The sequence below is a fragment of the Sphaerodactylus townsendi genome, linkage group LG03 (assembly GCF_021028975.2).
Source record: "Sphaerodactylus townsendi isolate TG3544 linkage group LG03, MPM_Stown_v2.3, whole genome shotgun sequence".
NCBI lineage: Eukaryota > Metazoa > Chordata > Lepidosauria > Squamata > Sphaerodactylidae > Sphaerodactylus > Sphaerodactylus townsendi.
In genome coordinates, this window is record NC_059427.1 from 42,222,774 (window position 1) to 42,243,771 (window position 20,998).

The 20,998-nt window shown below is 44.0% G+C and overlaps 1 protein-coding gene across 4 annotated transcripts in view; it reads left to right on the forward strand.

The window, feature by feature from the left end:
* ITPR1 (inositol 1,4,5-trisphosphate receptor type 1) overlaps positions 1 to 20,998 on the forward strand; it is a 149,165-nt gene that overhangs the window by 70,826 nt on the left and 57,341 nt on the right. For all 4 annotated transcript variants that reach the window (XM_048488192.1, XM_048488195.1, XM_048488193.1 and 1 more), the window contains 2 exons: positions 18,405 to 18,585; positions 19,973 to 20,229. In XM_048488192.1, the coding sequence (XP_048344149.1) occupies positions 18,405 to 18,585; positions 19,973 to 20,229 (438 nt within the window). The remainder of the gene's footprint in view (positions 1 to 18,404; positions 18,586 to 19,972; positions 20,230 to 20,998) is intronic.

Below are 20,998 nucleotides of genomic sequence, written 5' to 3' on the forward strand. Positions count from 1 at the left end.
AAACTGCAACATGTCCACATCATCATCTGGATTTAAAAAAAATGAATGAGCAAATTGTGGCAATTCCTACTTAGTATGAAACCAGCCCTAGGGAGTTTACAAGTGAGATTCAAACTGGGTACTAACAATGCAGTCCACATTGGGGGGGCGGGGGATGTGTGTTCTGTGGCGGCCACCTCTAATGGAGCTCTGGACAGTGTATCAAGCGGGGGGGGGGGGGGGGATTGCTGCCCAGAATGCTCCATAGGAAATAACGCTTATGCCTGTAATACCCATACATCATGGTGTAAAGCACTACCTACTCGCCCATCATTTGTTGGTCAAAAGCTCAGTAGAAGCTGACTAAGCCTGACCTTAGCCCACCCCCCAGCTGCACCAATGTGCCCTGCTACGCCGGTGCAGCTTCTGAGCAGTGGGCCTTTCCAGGTTTGGACACTGTGAAGCTGTGCAGTGCCTGCCTGTCACCATATTTGCTGTGCCTGCCAATGTAGATGCCCCTTATGCTGGCAGGGTGGACAAATATGTTGGCACAGGCCTGCCCCACTCCTAGAGCCCATTCCATGCTCCCCCCCTCAATATCTGGATTGGGCTGTTATTGATTTATCTTAGCTATTACTCTACACCAACCCCTGAAAGCAATGAAAATACAGATATAATTGGGGTTCATTCCTAAAATAAGAACGGACAAGGACATTTAAAAGCACATGGCAGTTCTTGTTTAGAAATTAACATGTAAATCCTTAAGAGGAACTGCTTGTGTTAAAGTAGAATTATATGAAGACTTTTGATTCTGTGTCAGCCAGATGCCAGGAACATTCTGTGAGCCTTTCCTTACCTTGTTCCCACATGAATTTTAAGCATGTTATCAGATAAAGCATGTATTGTCATCATAGGATGACTTTGGAGATTCAGAACTTAGTTGGAATTATTGTGATTTGAAATGATCCAGATGATGTGCAAACTTTAACCATGATGTTTACTGTGTGGCAACTGACTCATCATGTGGACAATGTTCACTTAGGCCATTTCCGCATCTCCATACCGTGGGTAAGCATAATAAATGGGACACAGTGCCGTGCCTCTATCATTTTGGCATCGTTTTCGCCTTCCGGCGCATCACACAGGCCAGGGGACATGCCCCCCTGCCCTGCGTGACAGCTTTGGAGTCGCAGGGCAGGGTGGACGTGTTCCCTGGCCTGTGCGACACGCCGGAAGGCCGGAGGGATGGTAAGGAAAGGGGAGGGGGGAAATGGCGCCTTCCAGCTGCTGCCGTTCGCATGGCAGCAGTAGGAAGCCGCTGTTTCCGAAAAACCTCACTCAGGGTGTTTGTTGTGAGGGGGGAAGGGTGATGTAGCAGCGTTGGCCATGTGGTCTCCCAGGGACGCTGTTTTTAGTGTCCCTGGGATGCTGTAATAGGCCCGTGCGGAAAGGGCCTTAGATTTTGGATACCATTTCATTCCATTCCAGAACTTTTATTAGGCATAAAACCGGTGTGTGTCAAGAATTCCAAATACAATAAGAAGGTCATTATTGCACAACTTGTAGTACACAGAGTAAAAGATTTTGGATACCAATATGGCAACATTAAAGCACGTATCTAAGGCATAATCTTTCATTCTGACCAGTGCCCAGGCTTTCTTGGTTTTGCAGGGACAGTATGCAACAGGTATCCCCAAACACTGTCATTATTAATTTCTACTTTATTCACAACTTCCTACAAAGAGCGCTAGTACAGTGCTTTGCTACAATGATATCACTTTGAATTTCATGAGAGGTGAGGGAGAATCAAGTGTGCAGGGATGAACATCATACAAGTATAAAGGTCACATTGTCCTTAACCTTCAAATTTCAGGGCAAAACTTATAGGATACATAAAGCAGCTTTTCTTACAAGCACGAGCCTCTTTTCCCTACTATTACTGATTCTTAGGTGCCTGTGGTGGCATCGCCTCGTGGTGGCCATTTTATATATAAACCTCCCCTCTATTCTACTGAACCTGTTCTCATTTGATTTGGCGTGTGTACTATCCTTCAGCCCCCTCTTTCCGAAGAAAAATATCATGATGCGTGTCATCCATCATCCCCCTTAAATCGTATCTCCTCTTCAGACAACAGTATACTTGAGATAGGATATATCACAGGTTTAATGCTGCCTCCTTGGTAAACATCTGAGAGAGATGGAGACTGCAGCGCCCTGCTTCCCTTGCAAATGAGACGGCTCTGCCCACGAGCATATAACATCGATAATGTTTTTCCCAAACACTTTGCCCACATATTCCTGTTTTATCTAAGACATCTATATGCTACTTATTTAGACTTTTCAGATGATCCCTTGCAGGATTAAAGTCCTTGACAAGCAGGCAGAGGCAAAACCATTCAAAACAAGGTCATGCTACATTTTTTTTTTGTAAGCAGAGGAATCAACAAAGATGTTATATAACTTCTATTTATATCTTACTTGCTCACTAGCTGCGGGCATACAAGAGAAGCTGAGGAGGCAATTTAATGAGCTCTCAAGGCTTGCTCACCTTCCCAAGCTGGTAGAGACAGCTTGATTTCTCTCTCTCTCTCTCTTTTTAAGTGCGTCAGCAAATGAAGCTGGTGGCTGGTGGGTGGTGTGGGCAGACGGACTGACTTGTTGCTATGGTTTTCTCTAATTTCCCTTTTTTCTAACCCCCCCCCCCTTTCCTCCTCTGAGGATTCCTTGCTTCCAGGGTCCTGTAAAACATCCCTGTTTCTCACACCTACTTACAACTCCTTCATTCAGGAAGTAGGGCTCTCATCTATACTGATAGCTGTGGCCATAATGAAAGGGCCATGCACACATGCATGTGTGTATGTATATGGAGGGGGGGGCTGATATGATACACTGTGATGGGCTTAAATTAGCACGTTGAAAGTGCAGAAACACATCTTCCAAACCACCTGCAGTGAACAGGTCTGTGGTCCTTTTTGTGATTTGCAGGCCTTACACCCCATTTGTTGCCCTGCAACCCGGGGCACTCTGGTCCTTCCTTTAATCTCTCGCCCTTTACTCTTCTCGCGTATGACCAGATGCCTGCTTTAAATTGGAATCCATCGGGACGTCTGATGTGCCAATTGAACAAACCTATCTGATAACAAGCCCTTTTCGGGGACGGAAGGTCTCACATGGCCCATATGACATCCCTTTATTGCTTGCGAAGAAAGAAAGCCCAGAACTGCAGTCCTTTCCGTCAGCACTGCTGCCTCTTTGAAAGAGCCGGCTTAATCAGGTTTCTTGTCAAAACTCCATGCATCCAGTCCTGAGGGTTGGCCTTTTGGGTAACATCAGTAATGCAACTGAGCTGTGTGTTAAAATCATATTAGGGCTACAGCCTCAAACTACGTGATGTCTCCATGGCTCTTTCTGATTATTGAAAAGGCAAATTATAAGGTTAAGTTAAGTCTTATGGGCTCACAGCACATGCTTCCTCTAATGAGATTCCTCTAAGCTTGAAGGATACCCAACAGCGAGCCATTTTTTAGCTTTTCTGAAAGGTTACAGAAGAGCAGCTGAGTTTAGCCACCATAAACTACAATGTGCAGCCAAATGAACTGGCTTTTTGCCTTTTTGTATCTTTTGGGGGTGGTGGTTCAGAACACGTGTACTATCTATGCAGATTGTTCAAAGCAATCTTAGGAGCAGGATCCTGCATTCATTTATTTTGAAGAAAATAACCATGATATCTGGTTAAGGGGAAGAGAGGCAGCCTGGTATAGCCTGATCTCATCAGATCTCAGCAGCTGAGCAGGGTCAGTACTGGAAGGAAAACCCCTAAGAAAGACTCTACATAGGAAAGCAATGGCAAACCACCTCGGTTTCTCACTTGCCTCTCGGTATTCTCTCGCTGGTGTCGCCCTGAAACGACATTTCACACAAAAACCTGGCTAGGGATAGAAGAAGAAGAACAGTTTGGATTTATATCCCCCCTTTCTCTCCTGTAGGAGACTCAAAGGGGCTTACAATTTCTTTTCCCTTTCCCCCTCACAAAACCCTGTGAGGTGGGTGGGGCTGAGAGAGCTCCAAGAAGCTGTGACTAGCCCAAGGTCACCCAGCTGGCATGTGTGGGAGTACACAGGCTAATCTGAATTCCCCAGATAAACCTCCACAGCTCAAACGGCAGAGCAGGGAATCAAACCCAATTCCTCCAGATTAGAATGCACCTGCTCTTAACCACTACACCACTGCTGCTCCTGTTCTCACTGTTTAGTGATTAAGTCCTTCTGACCTGAAATATGTTGGGAACAAATTGATCTCTTTAATTAGAATTGCCAATGTTGGTGAAGCAGGTGCAATCTTTTAATTAGTATACTGTTCTATTCCTTTTATGAAAACATATGAATAAAGGCTGCCATACCGCCATATAGAACTTACAACACGGGTTTGTAGTATCAGAGCCCAAGCAGTGAAGGAGTCGCTGCTTTGGCAACAGAGTCCCAAAGCCAAATCACCTGATACAAATGTTCCTGATTCCTGTCCCCTTCCTTGGCTAGCAGTATAAATAACTGTGACTGCAGGGCAGACCCAGTTAACAGCTAACTGAGATTAATGAGTTTCCAATGTGAGTGACAAGCATGTGCATGCACAGATTTGAAGAAAGTTTTGCTGCACTGCAGTTAGGTAAGAGGCATCCACAAACCACGGTCACCTACGATTTGGCACCTGCAGGCTTTTGTAAACCGGCGAATTAGAATCGTAGCTTTTAAAAATGGAATTTCTGTGTACAGGGTCATTTTTTAACCCAGGCTTGGCAAAATCGGTTTCTACCATATAAAAATGACCACTGTTTACTTTTCACTATGTACGTAACAGTGCTTTAGAGTTCCCTCTGTGAAGCCATCAGTCAGGCATAGGGTTAGCTACTCCTGGTTGGGAAATACCTAGAGATTTGGGAAGGTGGAGTTTAGGAAGGGCAGGGGGAGGGGCTTCAATGGGATATAATGGAGTCGAAAGCAGCCGTTGTTGTTTTTTCAGGTGAACTGATCTCTGTAACCTAGAGATCAGTTGTAATCCCAGGAGGTTTCCAGCCAACCCCTTGAAATTGGCAATTCTAGTCAGACAGGACTTGTGCCTAACCTTTCAATATAAACTCCCTTTACCCCTCAAGTTGAAAAACTAATTGGGTAATTCACACCAAGCCTTGCCCCTTGAATGTAACCTTTCTCATAAGATTTTCTGGCATGATTTTCCCTTCACCTATGTACCTGAAGAAGTGGGCAGCGACTCACAAAAGCTCATAGCGAAATGGTTCATTCTTTAAGATGCCACTGGACTTTTTATTTTGCTATGGTAGACTACCATGGCTACCCTTTTGCAGCCGGTCAGCACAGGCTATGATCTGATATTCAATGCCCTCCTGGGTTTGGAAGGGGCATGTGGCTTCCACTTTAGCAGTTATTGCCTACAGAATGCAATTAGGGGAGCATTTTGTAAATCTTATGAAACCCCGGTGTGACATCTCGTTACAGGGTAATTCCCACTGCTCTCATTGAAGCGTTACTTAGCAGCAACAGTGTATGAGCATTGTAATCGAAGTAGAAGAGTTTTGCCGCATTGATCTTGCAAGATAAATAGTAAACTTATTTCCTATTAAATAGTAGATTTATTTTGCTGTAAATTTATTTTACTATAAATAGTGAGGAAATGAATGGAAGTATATGAAAATTGCTACATGCAGATAGTGCAAAGCTAGTGATCTGAGGAAGAATTTAAAGGCGGAGTGGGAGGTTGTTGGTTACTTGGGAAATTCAAGGCAGAAGTACCAACTGTGTACTTTTTTATGACTGGAGTTGGAAAAAAACAATCAAGCGAGTAGGCAGCGATTATGCAATGCAAAGGAATAGAAAAGGAATAAAGGAGGGTTAGCAAAAGCACTATGTCTAAAGCTATACATACAAGGACTGCACCTAAGCAGTGTTCAGCAACTGTGTGCTGAGCATAAATGTCCTTTCCAAAATGCTAGCCCCAGCTCTAACACAATCATATCTGAACAAAACGTGTCCCCAGAAAATTCAACAGAGTTTATTTGTTAATCTTCACCCTCTATTGAACCAAAGCCTGAGCACGTGGAACTCAACTAAAATTATGTGTGTGTCCCTGTCCTGTTGACTCTTCCTTTCCTTCCTATGATGGCCCCCCTCTTCATCGTAAGATTGTAAATTCCATAGGCCAGGAGCCTATCATCATCTCGGTGTAAAAAAGCCATGCACATTGAACTACAAAGGCGGTTGAGGAGCTGGAAGAGAGCTGCTTAGAAGGTCAATTCTAGAAGATTTCAGACAAATTAGAAAAGGCGTGCATGCACTAGGATGCAAGTTTGATTAAACAAAAGTGGAGAGCATAGAAGGTGAGCACATCGGTAGATACTCTTTTTAATCAAATACGTGACTTTCTGAGGCCTGATCCGAAACTCTGCGGCTGCAGCAATTAATCATCGGCATTAACTCATATGCTGCAACGTCACAGAAAAATTTCAAATTCAGTTTATGGGCTAGCGGGAGGTTGCTGAGTTGGGAACGTGAGTGCACTTTGAATTCCCTGCTTACTGGTGTCTGGCATATGTGAAATGTGCCTCATGACCCCTGCGAGCCATCATGTGATACTCTTTGTTTTATGGCCATTGACTTTGGTTGCGAAACAAAATCCTGTCAGACTCTCACAGATCCCTCCAAAATCACGCTGTGGATTCAAGGGCAGTCAGCTTGGCCACATGTGTGACATTAACTCTTTTTGTGAAGTTCTGCCTCATTCTCAAGAGGCTTGCAGAGCTGTACAATGGTTTGTTTAAAAAAAACACAGATTGCTTTTTTTTTCTCCAAGCCAGGAAACTCCTGGAGGAGGGGATTTTCAGAAAGAGGTAGAAGGCTCAGAGTGATGTGACAGTACAGGCAAAGCATAAGAGGAAGTAAATGTGGTGCAAATGAATGGCTTCGTAGAAAGAGGGGGGGAAATAAGATGGAAGGAAATTTTTGTCATTACCCAACAGTGAAGTCCTGTCAAGAGCTTGTTAATCAGGGGATAGAGAGGATGACTGAGAAGAGGGCCAATCTAAGTGTTTGTGAGGTGACAAAGGAGAGCTGGTGGGCTGACTGTATGGTGTTGAAACTGAAAAAGGGTGGTGGATGGTTGCTGTTCTTGATAAAGCTTCAGGAAAATTTTCATAGTGTTCCTAGACAGGGCTTGGCTCCTCAAAAACCAAATTAGTTAGAGAGTCCAAGTAGCCATATTGGTCTAAAGAAAAATCCGGAAACAAAACCCAAGTAGTAACTTTTGCTAGGATCAAAGAAGATGGAGCAAAGCAGGGCAAACCTCTGGTACTACAGAACTATTCATCAGGCTGGATGTCGACAATTCCCAAGGCTGGATCTTGGCTGAAGACATTCCTCCTGTGTTCTTGACTGTAACATCCACCTGATTAAGAGATCTGGAGAACCTGAAAGGTTACACAGTTTTCTGTGATATATTCAATAGTGGCTAAAAGTGAAATCTCAAATACTGTACTAAAAATACCTGAGGTATTTTGTCTGACTACTAGAAAACATAATTCAGTTGTGAGTACTGAGGTTTTTGTTATCAATGGGAAATGTTCATATTCCTCTCATAATTCATATTGTAGCAGATTATTTCCCTCTGTTTTCATGTAGTATTTATGTGGTGATCCACTGATGATCACTAGTTGAACAAAGGGTTTCAAGTTGGGATTGGTGGGATTCCTCCCTATCCACCCCAAATCCCAAGTTGACACAGGCATGGTTGGCAATGAGCTCTCCAGGGCTGGCAAAAGCCAGCATGGATCCCCAGAACCCCAGACAAACAGAGTTGCCGTTCACAGATATTTGGCACATTTTCCACACTATTAACAACTGATGCATTACAAAATTAAAATAATAAAATAGAATCCACTGGCAGCCACTCGACCAAAGAGCAGAACAAAAATGGAGGTTGGAGGGGATGAAGAGAGGACTTGCCAGAAAAGTGGGAGTGACACAAGTGTAGAAGGAGACTCTGTTATGGCTGGGAAAAAGGAGGAGGGGGGAGGAAAAAAATCCGAAGAAGGCATTGCACATGCGTTTGCTCCACCTTTCCCACACTTGGGGAACGCAGGGCTTCCCCTTAAAAAAGCATAGACACTTCAGAGCAGTTGGATAAGGGATAAGTGTAACCCAAATCATATATTTAAGCTGTTGCAAAATTAATGATCTGATCCAAAGCAAAAGACTGCATGAAGCGGGGAACACATTGGTGCATAATGGGCCAGAGTGAAGATGTTGCCAGTGATGAGAATAAATGCTTTGGGGCAAAGTTCACACAAATGCCCTCCCTATCAGCATACCCATTTTTGCTGTTTTTAAAATGCTTTGCAAGAGTCTTATTATTATTTTATTTTATTGGGCTTACTATCCCATCCTTTCCCAGCTGAAGCCGGAATCAAGGAAAGATCATTTCGGTTTTCAGAAAAAATAACTGTAAATCTGTTCGCAGCAAAAACTTGTTTGCATGCAGATAACGGTATACGAATTGGAGTGGAACTTTACTAACAAAAAGAATCTAGAATTTTTTTTTGATTAATAGAAGCTGATAAGAAATGCTAGAATGACACTGTGATCTTGCCACCCATAAGTTATCAGCTTCCAGAACTGAGCCATTGTGGTTTAAAACATATTTTAGCTTAAAATTGTCATTTACATCTTTTACTTGTGATTTTTTTTCACCATACATGGCCTAAATATATAATAAGGTCAATAAGAGCACAAATCCCAACAGAAATAGATTATTGGGTTACATGCCAGTATGAACTACTTCTTGATGGCACAGTTCTGTTTCCAGGTAGATATTATCAACCTGTTGCTCAGGATAGATCATCTAAAAATAGAACATCTGAGTAAAGCATCCAGGTAGAGCACAGCCAGCATAGTATAGTGATTAAGAGCAGGTGGACTCTAATCTGGTGAACCAGATTCAATTCCCCACTCCTTCGCATGAAACCTGTTGATTGACCTTGAGCCAGTCACAATTCTCTCAGAACTGCCCACGCCAAAGCAGGCAACAGCAAGCCACCTCCGAACGTCTCTTGCCTTGAAAACGCTACTGGGTCGCCGTAAGCCAGCTGTGACTTGGTGGCACGCACATGCATGCGCCTGCGCGCACACAGACAGATCTTCCTGCAACTAACGTTGAACTTTTGAGGGTACATACAACTGTGATTTTGAAACATTGCCCATGAGAATGGCTCTTTATGCCAAAGACTAGCTAGCCCTGTCATTGTTAAGGGGAAAAGTCATGAAGCGCCTCTGCATGTCAGGTATCCTGTGGTCCAACATCATTATTTAATGCTGAAATGAGGGGGGAACCCTTGCTTTCCCGGTGTGCTAGAATCCAATGTCAGTATTGTTTCAAGGTACACACCTCTTTCTATGGCATGTGATAACCAGTCCACAGCATGGAAGATTATTCAGCCCCTTGTCTGAAATGCATCCAAAACATCAGCTCCAGATCCTTAGTTTTAATAATGGTATTGGCAGTGTGACTAAATTGTTCTTGTGTTCCGCTTGGATTAGGTCTCTCACGCAATGATTTGTAGGATCTTTTCACGGTTCAAAAGTTACAAGATTGCAGGACAAGTGACCCTTATTAATGCTCTTTTTGCTTCTTTTCTACACTGATGCATATATGTAAGTCACTTTGTATGTACTCTCACCCTTCCCTGAAGAGTGTCCACTCAAAGTCAGTTCCATTATTAGAGGTAAATCAGCCTGGTAAAATAGTTGATAATACATTTTCTTACTTCACTTCTACCCTACTTTTCTCTCCATTGGCGACCCAAAGTGAAACAGAATTCTCCCCTCTGCCCCATTTTGTCTTCACAACAACTTTGTAAGTAGATTCAGAGCATATGAGTACAAATAGGGATCCCCTGCCCTGCCCAGTATGACCAACACAAAAGCTCCTTTTAAAAAAAATCATGTCACCAGTCCATGGCTAAGCTGATTTTGTTCTTGATTTTCCAAAATACAAAATGTCAGATCACTTCTTCCATTGTACCAACCTCCCACCGATATACACAACTGCCTCTCCAGAAAGCAAATGTTGTTGTTCTATAAAAAGTTCACCTAGATCCAGTGTGAGATCAAATGTGTTATTAAACATCTTAATTCTCTTTATTCCTGAAGATACTGTTACCACCAGTATACTAATGCGTTCTGTTGCAGCTTCAAATGGGAGAAGCTTTGTTGAGTAAATGAATACAATTCACCCAGCATTTGGAGAAATAATGTGTGACCTTCCAAGTAAACATCAAACACCTCCCAAGTCACAAGTTAAAAAAAAAGAATAAAAGAACAACATTCCAAACAAAGACACTTTAGTTGTATTGGTACATTTATGATATGTGTAGAGAATGAAGAAACAGGTTCCCCGAAATTACACATATTTGTTTGAGCCTAGTTGGCATTTTTTTTGAGAATCTCTGGTCGTTTTTACAATGATCTCTCTCTGTTTTCTTTCTAAAAGCTTATGCTTGTGTTCAGTTTTGTGAACGGAGGAGGCTTTGTATCAGGGGACTTTGCTTAAGCACCTTGCTTAAGGCTTGTGTTAGCAACTTAGAATCAGGAATTGTGCCCCAAGGGCAAGGTGAACGGTATAATGCTCTCTGCTGATTTTCTAAAGCAATTAGAAATGAGGAAGGGGGTCTACAGTATTCCCACCCCTCCAAAGCTCTGAATGCGCTCAGAGATTTTTAGATCACCTGTGGAGAGCACTGGTATAACCAGTTAGTAGTACTGCAGGGAACACTTGAATATTGGTCTGTGGTATGAGATTAAAGAAGGTAAAAGTACACCAGTCACTATTTTCATCTGTTAACGTTTGCCCACTTTTTGAACTCAGCTCAGAGGAAGAAAATGTTTACCCAATAGGGGAAAAGAGGAACAATCTTTTCTGAGGAAAATAAGGCCACACTGTGGTTGAGTTTGGGTCACCCATGCTAAGTATATGTCCCAAAAATAAAATATATTTGAGGAACCTTTTTTAAAAAAGAAAGATCTAGGAAGTTTTTAAAATGTTCATTGTGCTTGACTGTGTATCCTGTGGGGTTTTTTTTTTTTTTTTGCTTGATTGTGTATCCTGGTTTGGGTTTTTTTACACAAGCTATGTCTTTCCCCACAGATGTTACTATATGACCTGAATGTTTGTTTTAGGTTTTTGTGAGTTCTGGATATTAAAAAGAGAGTGCCAGTTTTTAAATGTATTCCTGTCAGATAATTTTTTGATGTGATACAATTTGATTAGTCTGTTACCTCTCTGATTAGAACGGGATCTGGAGACTGTAAAAAGCAGCTCTTTTTGTTGTTTGCCTTTGCCTATATCATTGGAGGCTTGCAGTTGGTAAGAGCACAATCTGAATTAGGACTTGGCCAGGAATGTGTGAAAACTACCTCTAATCATATGTAGTCTGCCTTGATACAAGGCAATTGTAAGCCACTTTGAGACTCCTCAAAGACAGAGAAAAAGTTCTATCCATCCCACTTCTAGGAAATTCCTCTGCTTCCGGTGCAGTCCGGATTCCTAGGAGTATGTTGTTCTGCCCTTTGGTCTTTCCACTACTCCAGGGTTTTTTCCAAATGTATGTGCAGTTGTTGTCCATTTTATCTCCTTGGACTGTCAAGTGTATCTTTACCTCGATGATTTGGTGCTGGTGGGAGACTCCCTGGAGGACCTGCAGGCTCAGCATACCAGGGTGCTTACTACCCTGTTGTTCTTGGGTCTCGTGGTGAACCTGGAGAAATCCATCCTGCAACCCACACCATCTGTGGAATTTATAAGAGCAGTCCTAGATTCTGAGAGTGCTTGTGCATTCCTTCCCACCCCACATGCACACATAATCGTGGCACTTGCCACCCATTTCCACAGACCATTTCCAAAGGCGCACTTCAACACACACTTACAATGGCCTCCAACACAGGTTGTGGCTCCCTTGGCCAGACTCCAACTAATTTTGATGCCATGCATGACTCTCAACACCTTAGGCTACCAATCCCCAGGTCTATCAATGGAACCTTGTGCTGGTGGATTTCTCTTTCTAACTTGCTGGAAGAGGTCCCCTTTGGTATCACCACCACTAATATTGATGTTTTCACTGATGCCTCACTGATGGGTTGGGGGGCACATTGTGAGGAACAGTATGCCCAAGTTTTGTGGTCTGCTCATAAAGCAATTCTTCATATTAATGTACTGGAGATGTGTGCAGTGAGACACGCTCTGGTCTCTTTTTCAGCTATGGTCAGCAGACGCAATGTGCTCATCCTGACAGAAAACTGAGCCTCCAAATTTTATGTGAACAAGCAAGGGGGCACAGACTCTCTTCGCCTCTGTGCAGAGTCACGTCATCTGAGGTTATGGGCAGTGGAACACAGTGTGTCTTTAACAGCAGTACACATATTGGGCGAATCCAATGTGATAGCACACACCCTGAGCAGGGAATTCAACCTTCAGCATGAATGGGCATTAAATACATCCTTTCTAACCCCGGTTTCATCATGATAAGGTGGTTCTCCTTCCCAGCACCATACACCTGCCCAAAGTCCTTTTCCCCTTCCACATGTCCCAGGATATTGTACCACCTGTCATCCATCCTATTCCCTCAATAGATGCAGAGCGTGCATTACATTCCCTAGACCTCAGAAGGGTTTTGTTGTTTAATTTGGACAGAACCAGACCACTTAGAAAGGAGAATAATTTGTTCATTGCATTTTGGGGGTCCCACAAGGGGTACAAGACCATTTCACACTGGGTTTACGAAGGCTATATTGAAAGCATACTCCTTAGTCAAGATAGCCGGCCCGATTGCAGTTCATGCCCATTCCACTAGAGCCCAGGCTGCTTCTGCTTTTTTCCTCTTGAGAATTGACATGGTGGACATCTGCAAGGTAGTGACATGAGCTTCATCTGCAACATTTGTGCAGCCTTATGCTGTAGACATTGACTCCAGGTGGGACTCAGCAGTGGGGAAAGCTGTTCTGCAAAGCCTGTTTAAATAAAGTGTGAACAGAATCAGTCTCTTCTCTGGCTTTAATTAGTCAGCGTGAGCTCCCTTTGCAGCCGCACCCCACCTCCGTCAGCTTTTCTATTCTATTTCAGCTTTTACTCTCCCATGTGGGTCTGCTCAGAAGGCTACGATGGAGAACAACGTTACACTTACCTGTAACTATTTTTAATCGAGTGATCACCTGTGCAGGCACACATCCCTTCCTTCTTCCCCTCTATGGGTGGCTACAGTTGCTCCCTCTAACTCAGCACAGGGCACCTGGTGGTCTTGTGGTGGCAAATGTAGAACTGAGGGGAACACTCGCCCCTCCTCTATGCCACATGACTTCTACATAAGAAATCTTCCCACCTTGGAGCTGGGGGAGGGGAGCAGTCAGGGGTGCTCTAGACCACTCGATGAACAGCAGTTACAGGCCAAGTGAAGTGGGTTGAACAATTGTTCTCACTTCTGCTTACATGCGCAGGTGGGGCAATGAGTAGATACACAAGGGAGAGGAATGCGTCAAACCACATTGGGGACCGGAAGCCATTTTCTTTTAGGCCAGATTGGCCAGGAACCATGGAAGATTTTTTGCCATCTTCTGGTCATACAACAGGCTCTGTGGGTAGACCGTAATTGTGAATTTCCTGCATTGTGCAGCGGGTTGGCCCAGATGACCCCTTGAAATGCCCGTCCAACCATATGATTTTGTGATTCCAAATGAAAAAGTAATGTTATTGCTCATATTTCAAAGTCACTTTGCCACCAAAATGACAGTGGTTAAAGGCCACCATCCTGGGGACAACATTGTCTTATCTACGCAAACAAGGATGTACCCCTCTCTCCTTTGTTTTTCGATTTGCTTTTTCAGTAAATCAGACTTCATGTCTAACCTATAGGAGAAACTGTTGCAACATGAACCGCTGCATAATGCTAACCAATTTCATAATACTCTGCATAAGGTAACCCACTTGCAAGTCTGTCCTGCAGTCATGCTTTAAGCTCCATTTCTGATTTATGTAACAGCATATTGGTTTCATCTGATAACCATCGGAACTGTCCCCCAGCTATTTGTTGCTTTTCTGCAAGTTATCTTTCTGGTTAGTGCTGTGCTCTGTTTTAAGAAGAAGGTAAGTTTTAGTTTGCTAGCCCATATTAGATGCTTTGCCAACATTGGCAATTCTAATTAAAGAGATCAATTTATTCCCAACATATTTCAGGTCAGAAGGACTTAATCACTAAACAGTGAGAACAGGAGCAGCAGTGGTGTAGTGGTTAAGAGCAGGTGCATTCTAATCTGGAGGAACCGGGTTTGCTTCCCCACTCTGCCGCTTGAGCTGTGGAGGCTGATCTGGGGAATTCAGATTAGCCTGTGCACTCCCGCACACGCCAGCTGGGTGACCTTGGGCTAGTCACAGTTCTTCTGAGCTCTCTCAGCCCCACCTACCTCACAGGGTTTTGTTGTGAGGGGGGAAGGGTAAAGAGATTGTAAGCCCCTTTGAGTCTCCTCCAGGAGAGAAAGGGGGAATATAAATCCAAACTCTTCTTCTTCCTCTTCTAAAGAGAGGGGTAATGAAAGTGAGATGAAAGGGGGAAAGAGACTGGGCAAAAGAGGGTGGCCAGGTGCCAGAGAATGTGTAACTGGCCCAAGGTCACCCAGCAGGCTTCTGAGGGATGGCAGGATTCAAACCCAGATCCCAGCCTGGTGCTCTAACTGCTATCCCACCACTGCCTCTCCAATGGAACAGAATCATTTTATGTGTGTGTGTGTGTGGGGGGGGGGGGAATCTCTTCTACAGTTATTTCCTCAACAGGAATGGGAATCTGGCACTAAGAAGTAATGCTGTTTAAGCTTAATCTGCCAGGAGGGAGATGGCACCTTCAGTGAGATGGTGACTCTGCCAGCCACTTCAAAGGTTTCATCTGACTTCTCTTCAAACTCACACACACAGTTTAGGTACCTGCTGGATAAGTACCCCCACCCCCCATTAAATGCCAACAGGCAACCTGAGGATGCTGGGGCAGGTTGCAGTCACTCATAGGGGAATAGCCCCATCTGGAAGGAAGCTGTGAGTTGCTGACTGGCCACCCCTAATCCCTGGCCAGGAAAGCAAGGCCAGAGCAGACATTTCCCTTTCGAGATCCCACACACTGTTGTGTGGTGCTTCTCTGTCTGGTTCCCTCCTCCAGGGGGAATCTGTGGCTCTCACCTTATCCTTCACCTGCTATGTGGCTAGACAAGAGTTGGACTGGGGTGGGGGGTGGGGGCTTATAACATCAGCCCAAAACTTGGTCCCAGGCCCTGGAAAGTTCTTAGGGCAGGCGGGGCCAGGATCCAACCTGTAGCCCCTTCTGAACAGGGCAACTTTGTTCCTGGAGACCTTATCTTTACTTGGAAGTATGCCCCAGTACTTTCAGTGAGTGAACCCTGCTCAGAGTCTCAGGGAAAAGCATCTAGCTGTGGCAAGGAAGAGCAGGGTGAGGGAAGAGGGGGTCCTTTATGGGGAGGTGGGAGGGAATGTGGGAGGCGAGTCTGGCCCAGCAGCAGGCAGGCACACATGCAGGTGCGAGGGGAGAGGTAGGTGGCTGGCAGCGCTGCAGCCTGACCAGTGGCAGGAGATGGAGCCAGGTGGAACAGGAGAAGGAGTCACAGCAACTGACTTGGAAAGGGGCGACCAGGGTACCACCAGCACACCCGGGCTTGCCCCACCCTAGTTACACACCTGCTGGTCATAATTGCTTTCTAGTCTTCAATTCTTCATTTGTTCGAGAGACAGTTTCTGGTTTTCCTTGTCTCATACTTGTAACTCAAAACAATCATCTAAAAATAGGATCTGTGCACACTAGACAACTTCTGCAGCAGAATGCGCTGCTTCTTCCACTAGCACTTCTTTTTGTACAACATCAATGCTGTTCAATGAGTGTGTGTGTAAACAGAAGTACTGATGGAAGAGGAAGTGCTCTTTGCAGCGGAGGAAGTATACATAGCATACATGGAACTCCAGCATATACATCTGATTACTTTAGTGACTCTTCTGCACACTCTTCCATGTATCAGTAGCACTCACAATTCTTTGTTCCAAGCTAAAAGAAGAAGAGTTTGGATTTATACTCCTCCGTTCCTCCTTGAAGGAGACTCAAAGGGGCTTACAAACTCCTTGCCCTTCCTCTCCCTTTGTGGGGTAAGTGGGGTTGAGAGAGTTCTGAATGAACTGTGACTAGCCCAGGGGTCTGCAACCTGCGGCTCTCCAGATGTTCATGGACTACAATTCCCATCAGCCAATTGGCCAGGCTGGCAGGGGCTGATGGGATTTGTAGTCCATGAACATCTGGAGAGCCACAGGTTGCAGACGCCTGGACTAGCCCAAGGTCAGGCAGCAGGCTTTGTGTGTAGGAGTGAGGAAACAAATTATAAGAATCTGCCGCTCAGGTGGAGGAGTGGGGAATCAAACCCAGATTACAGTTCACTACTCATAACCACTGCACCGCGCTGGTGTAGGTGTTCATAATGTGATTTGTGAAAGGACTTCTAACAAAGAAGTCTAGTTGATTGAGGTTGTATTTTTTCGTTATTTTAGGTCCCTTCCATACGTACAGAGTAATGCACTTTCAATCCATTTTCAATGGCAGCTGGATTTTACTGGGCGGAATAGCAAAATCCACTTGCAAACAATTGTAAAAGTGGATTGAAAGTGCATTATTCTGCATGTACAGAAGGGACCTTAGTCTCTAAGGCGGACTTGTTTATGATGATGATGATGATGATGATGATGTGTGTGTGTGTGTATGATTTACTTGTTTATGTACACACACACACACACACACACACACACACACAAATATATATATAACCAAGTAAATCCTGCTTTGAAAATAGGTCTTGTAGGGGAGCCCCGTTTTTAATTGAACCCTGCCTGTATGACATTGTAGCTGCAGATGATCAAAGCAGTCATCAAGAAATCAGATTGCAGAAGTAATTTGGGTGCGAGTACTACTGACTTAGTAGTTCTAATAGGTATAGATAAACTTGAAACAGTGCTGGACTTGTGATTGTATTGAATGTTCCATGTAAGTTATATAATGCTGCCTTGGTTATGTGACTGAAGTGTATTTTAAAAAAAGAGTCCCTGGACAGTTTGAGCCATCTACTTTGCCCTCCTATTGCTCTCTTTGATCATTGCTTTCAAGCTCTGACTAATCATTTCTTCTTCCCCTCAACTATCTTCATTTGTAGCAAAGTACCTCTTCTGTCCCTATGCTGCGTTAAATTTTACCCCATCATCCCTCTACTATCTGGACCGTTTGGTCCAATGGTCCAATTTTCTGGTCTCCTTTTTCTCAGTGGCAGTGTAGTTCATCTTATCTCAAGCATTTCTGAGGTGTTTATGTATGCAGACTGATACTTCACATCCTTCACAGAAGTTACCCACTTTTTGTTTGGAAAATACTTTCTCCATCCTCTGCTCTAACAGTTGATGTTACAGGAAGGCCACTCTGAGTAGAAGGTGGTGGGCCAGCTAGTCTCCTCATTCCGTAGAGTTTGCTGCCATCACAATCCATTTCCACATACCCTCCTCATAAGTCTGTTGCCCCTGGACTGGCAATTGCAAGGAGCAGTATTCTTCAAGTGGCTAAATTTACCCCTGGGAATTCCAGTTACTGGTTTTTCTTCTAAGATATCGCAGCTCAACTAGGACTGTGGTGGCAAACCTTTGGCACTCCAATTGGCCATGCTGGCAGGGGCTGATGGGAATTGTAGTCCATAACATCTGGAGTGCCAAAGGTTCGCCACCACTGAACTAGGGGCTATGAGACTCTTAGATAACACAGGTGTTTTTGAAGAGACTTACAGTTCTATCCAGTTGTGGGGTGGGTGGGTAGTGAAGGCCGTGCTTCTCCACCTCCAAAGGGCTTCAGGCAGCATGAAAAGAAGGGAAAACAAAAAACTTTCTCACTGCCTGAACTGTCCAATAGGCCAAATTGGCTTACACCACACTTTTGTGCAGCAAAAGTCTGTAGGTCTGTGGGCTGACATTCCCGGGCCACTCCTGGGAACGCCCCCCCCCCTCCCCAGCATGTCGGCATCCAAGTGGATCCTGGCACTGCTCCAGAGTGGCTCCAACTTCCAGGTTTTGCCACCATGGAGCTGAGGGGGAGCTGGGCACCAATGCCTTTGTCCCCTCTGCTGGTGGGGGTGCCCCTTGCGCTAGCAGAGGGGGCAAACGCGTGACCCTCCACTGCTCCCTATGAACATTCCACCCCCACCCACCCCCATCTGGATTGGACTGTTAGTATATGCCTGGCATTGGTAAGCAGTATTTTTATTCTATTTGCCAACAGGTCTGCCTTTCTTCTCTTACAGCATTCTTTTTTTTGCCGGTTAACAGAAGATAAAAAATCGGAAAAATTCTTCAAAGTGTTTTATGATCGCATGAAAGTTGCCCAGCAAGAGATCAAGGCAACAGTCACGGTTAACACTAGCGACCTGGGAAATAAAAAGAAAGACGATGACTCAGACAGGGATGTACCTGCCCGAAGAAAAGGTAACTCTTCAGCCCTGCAGTTTGTAAGGTCACGGAGAAGTAAAGGGATGATGACGTGATTGTTTTTCCATTGATATTCTGGTCCATGCAAAACTATTCCCATTTCATCCGTTTGAGACATTGCTGTTGCAAAAATGATGACAGATAGTCATTCTTAAGATGAGTCTACCAGTCAGACACGCTGCTCAGTGTTCGTGTTGGTTAAATGATCCTGCTCTACAGGTAGTAGAATTCTGCTGTCACTTAGTCGTGAAAACAGAACCTCCCATGTTCTAAATTTGGAATAGAGGTTACTTAAAATGTGCACTTTTAATCTCAAGCTGCTCCCCCCCCCCCACCACACACACACTTTTAACACATTGATATATATATCTGATGCATCAATTTGTATCAAAAGCAAGGTTAAAGATGATTGCTTCCCAGTTATCAGTAATCAGCCCTGTGTACTGATCTATATGAAGCTCTACCTCGGAGTGCAGTGGAGTCTCCTTTGGAGGTTTTTAAAGAGAGGCTCAATGGACATCTTGTCAAGAGTGATTTGATTGTGTGTTCCTGCATTGTAGCAGTTTGGACTTGATGGCCCTTGGGGTCTCTTCCAACTTTACAATTCTACAATTCTATGATTCTATGTAAGCATACTAGAAAATACAGGTTAGGTGTAGCAACAAATAGTTGAATCTATTTTAAGTTGTGCAAGTTTGGTAAAATAGTTCCTAAATGGTTACATTGGCCTTATCCTAGCATTCTTAACTTGAAAGAAATAAAGACAGGAGTCATTTATACAGATCCCTAAAACGTTGGGTCAATAGGTGTCTTAAAATATCAGTTTGAGAATGAGCAATGAATCATGAGAGAACTTCTCTTTTTGACAACTTGAACAGTTGCCCAGAACCTGTAGTTTCTGATCCATCCATGAAAACAGTTTGCATGTATGGACCCATTTTTTCTAATGATACAGCAGGTGAACATTTGACAAATAGCTGGTAGTGTGTGCCACATAACTAATTCTTTTTCTGTGAGGTTTTCTAGAACTTTGCCAGCAAATGCATTTTGTAGCAGTATGAGGTCATCTAGTGAAACATCCAACAATGGGATGCTTATTATTGAATCCATAACAGATTAACCTTTAAAATAAAAAAGATTTTGTTGTGCCATATTGAGGAAATGTATGAAAAGGAAAGTTTTACGGAAATCCCACATCTCATACCTGGTCTAAATGTATCATATATTTAAGAGATTTCTATGCTGCCTCTTCAGAGTCCTTCTTAAGGCGGCTTACAGTTACTCACATTAAAAGGCAGACTGCTTAGTAAGCCCTGTTAGAATTGGTAGTTGGATTTTGGTCAGTGACTTGGTTGTTACTTGTTCATGGAATTTGATATTCTAGTGTTGAGGGAACCCCTGACCCAAATTACGGAGGAAGCTCGAGATCAGTTGGTCGAAGCCTCTGCTGTTACAAGGAAGGCATATAACACTTACAGGAGGGAAGCTGATCCTGACGAACACTACTCGGCTGGGGATGGTGCTCAGTCCGCAGCAGAAAAGAACAAAGACGAGCTGGAGATGAGTCCTGTCATCACGATCATGCAACCCATTCTACGGTTCTTGCAGCTGCTGTGCGAAAACCACAATCGGGACCTGCAGGTATGCAAGACAGAAACTGCACGCTTGTCTCTGCTTTGTCCAGGGCAGAAGAATCAGCTTCTTTCAGCGGAGCACATTTCCTCGATGAATAGTATGTGACAATATGGAAAATGGCAGTTCATGAACAAACAAAATGCTCCAGGGATGGACTTTTTTGTAGCCTGAAACTGTAGCAATGCAATATCAGATCTCTGTTCAGTTTCTTCTTTCCTCGGTGGAAATTTGCTTGAGAACCAGTGTATGAGTTTTACTTCTCCTCAAAGGTTGTTCTGGTTATATTTGGATGATTTGGATACAGTCAGTTTTGGCCCATATAGAAAAAAATTACAGAGTGCCAGGCTAGGGTCTCAGAGACCCAGCTTCGGATCCCCACTCTTGCCATGTGGCCTTGGGCCAGTGCTACACTTTCAGCTTTAGCTACCTGTTTTGAGGATCATTGGAGGAGAGGAGAACAGTGTAAGCCATTTTGGATCCTGTTTGGGGAGAAAGTACATGAAGCAAACAATAAAGTACAACCATAGGGAGACTGCTTGTTCTGGACTTGGGCTTGCCAAGTTACCAAAACCTAATGTACGTGTTCTTCCCAGAATCTGTATATTTGTTTCCCTTGAAGTCTGCAATAGTCAGATGATCCCAGTTGTGTTTACAGTGTCATTTGTTGCCAGGAAAGCGTGTTGGCTGTTAAATAAACACGTAAGGAATCATGTGGGCCTTTGGTAGTCTTGGGGTTTGTTTTTATGCACTACAGCAGACAGTACTAGCAGTTGCC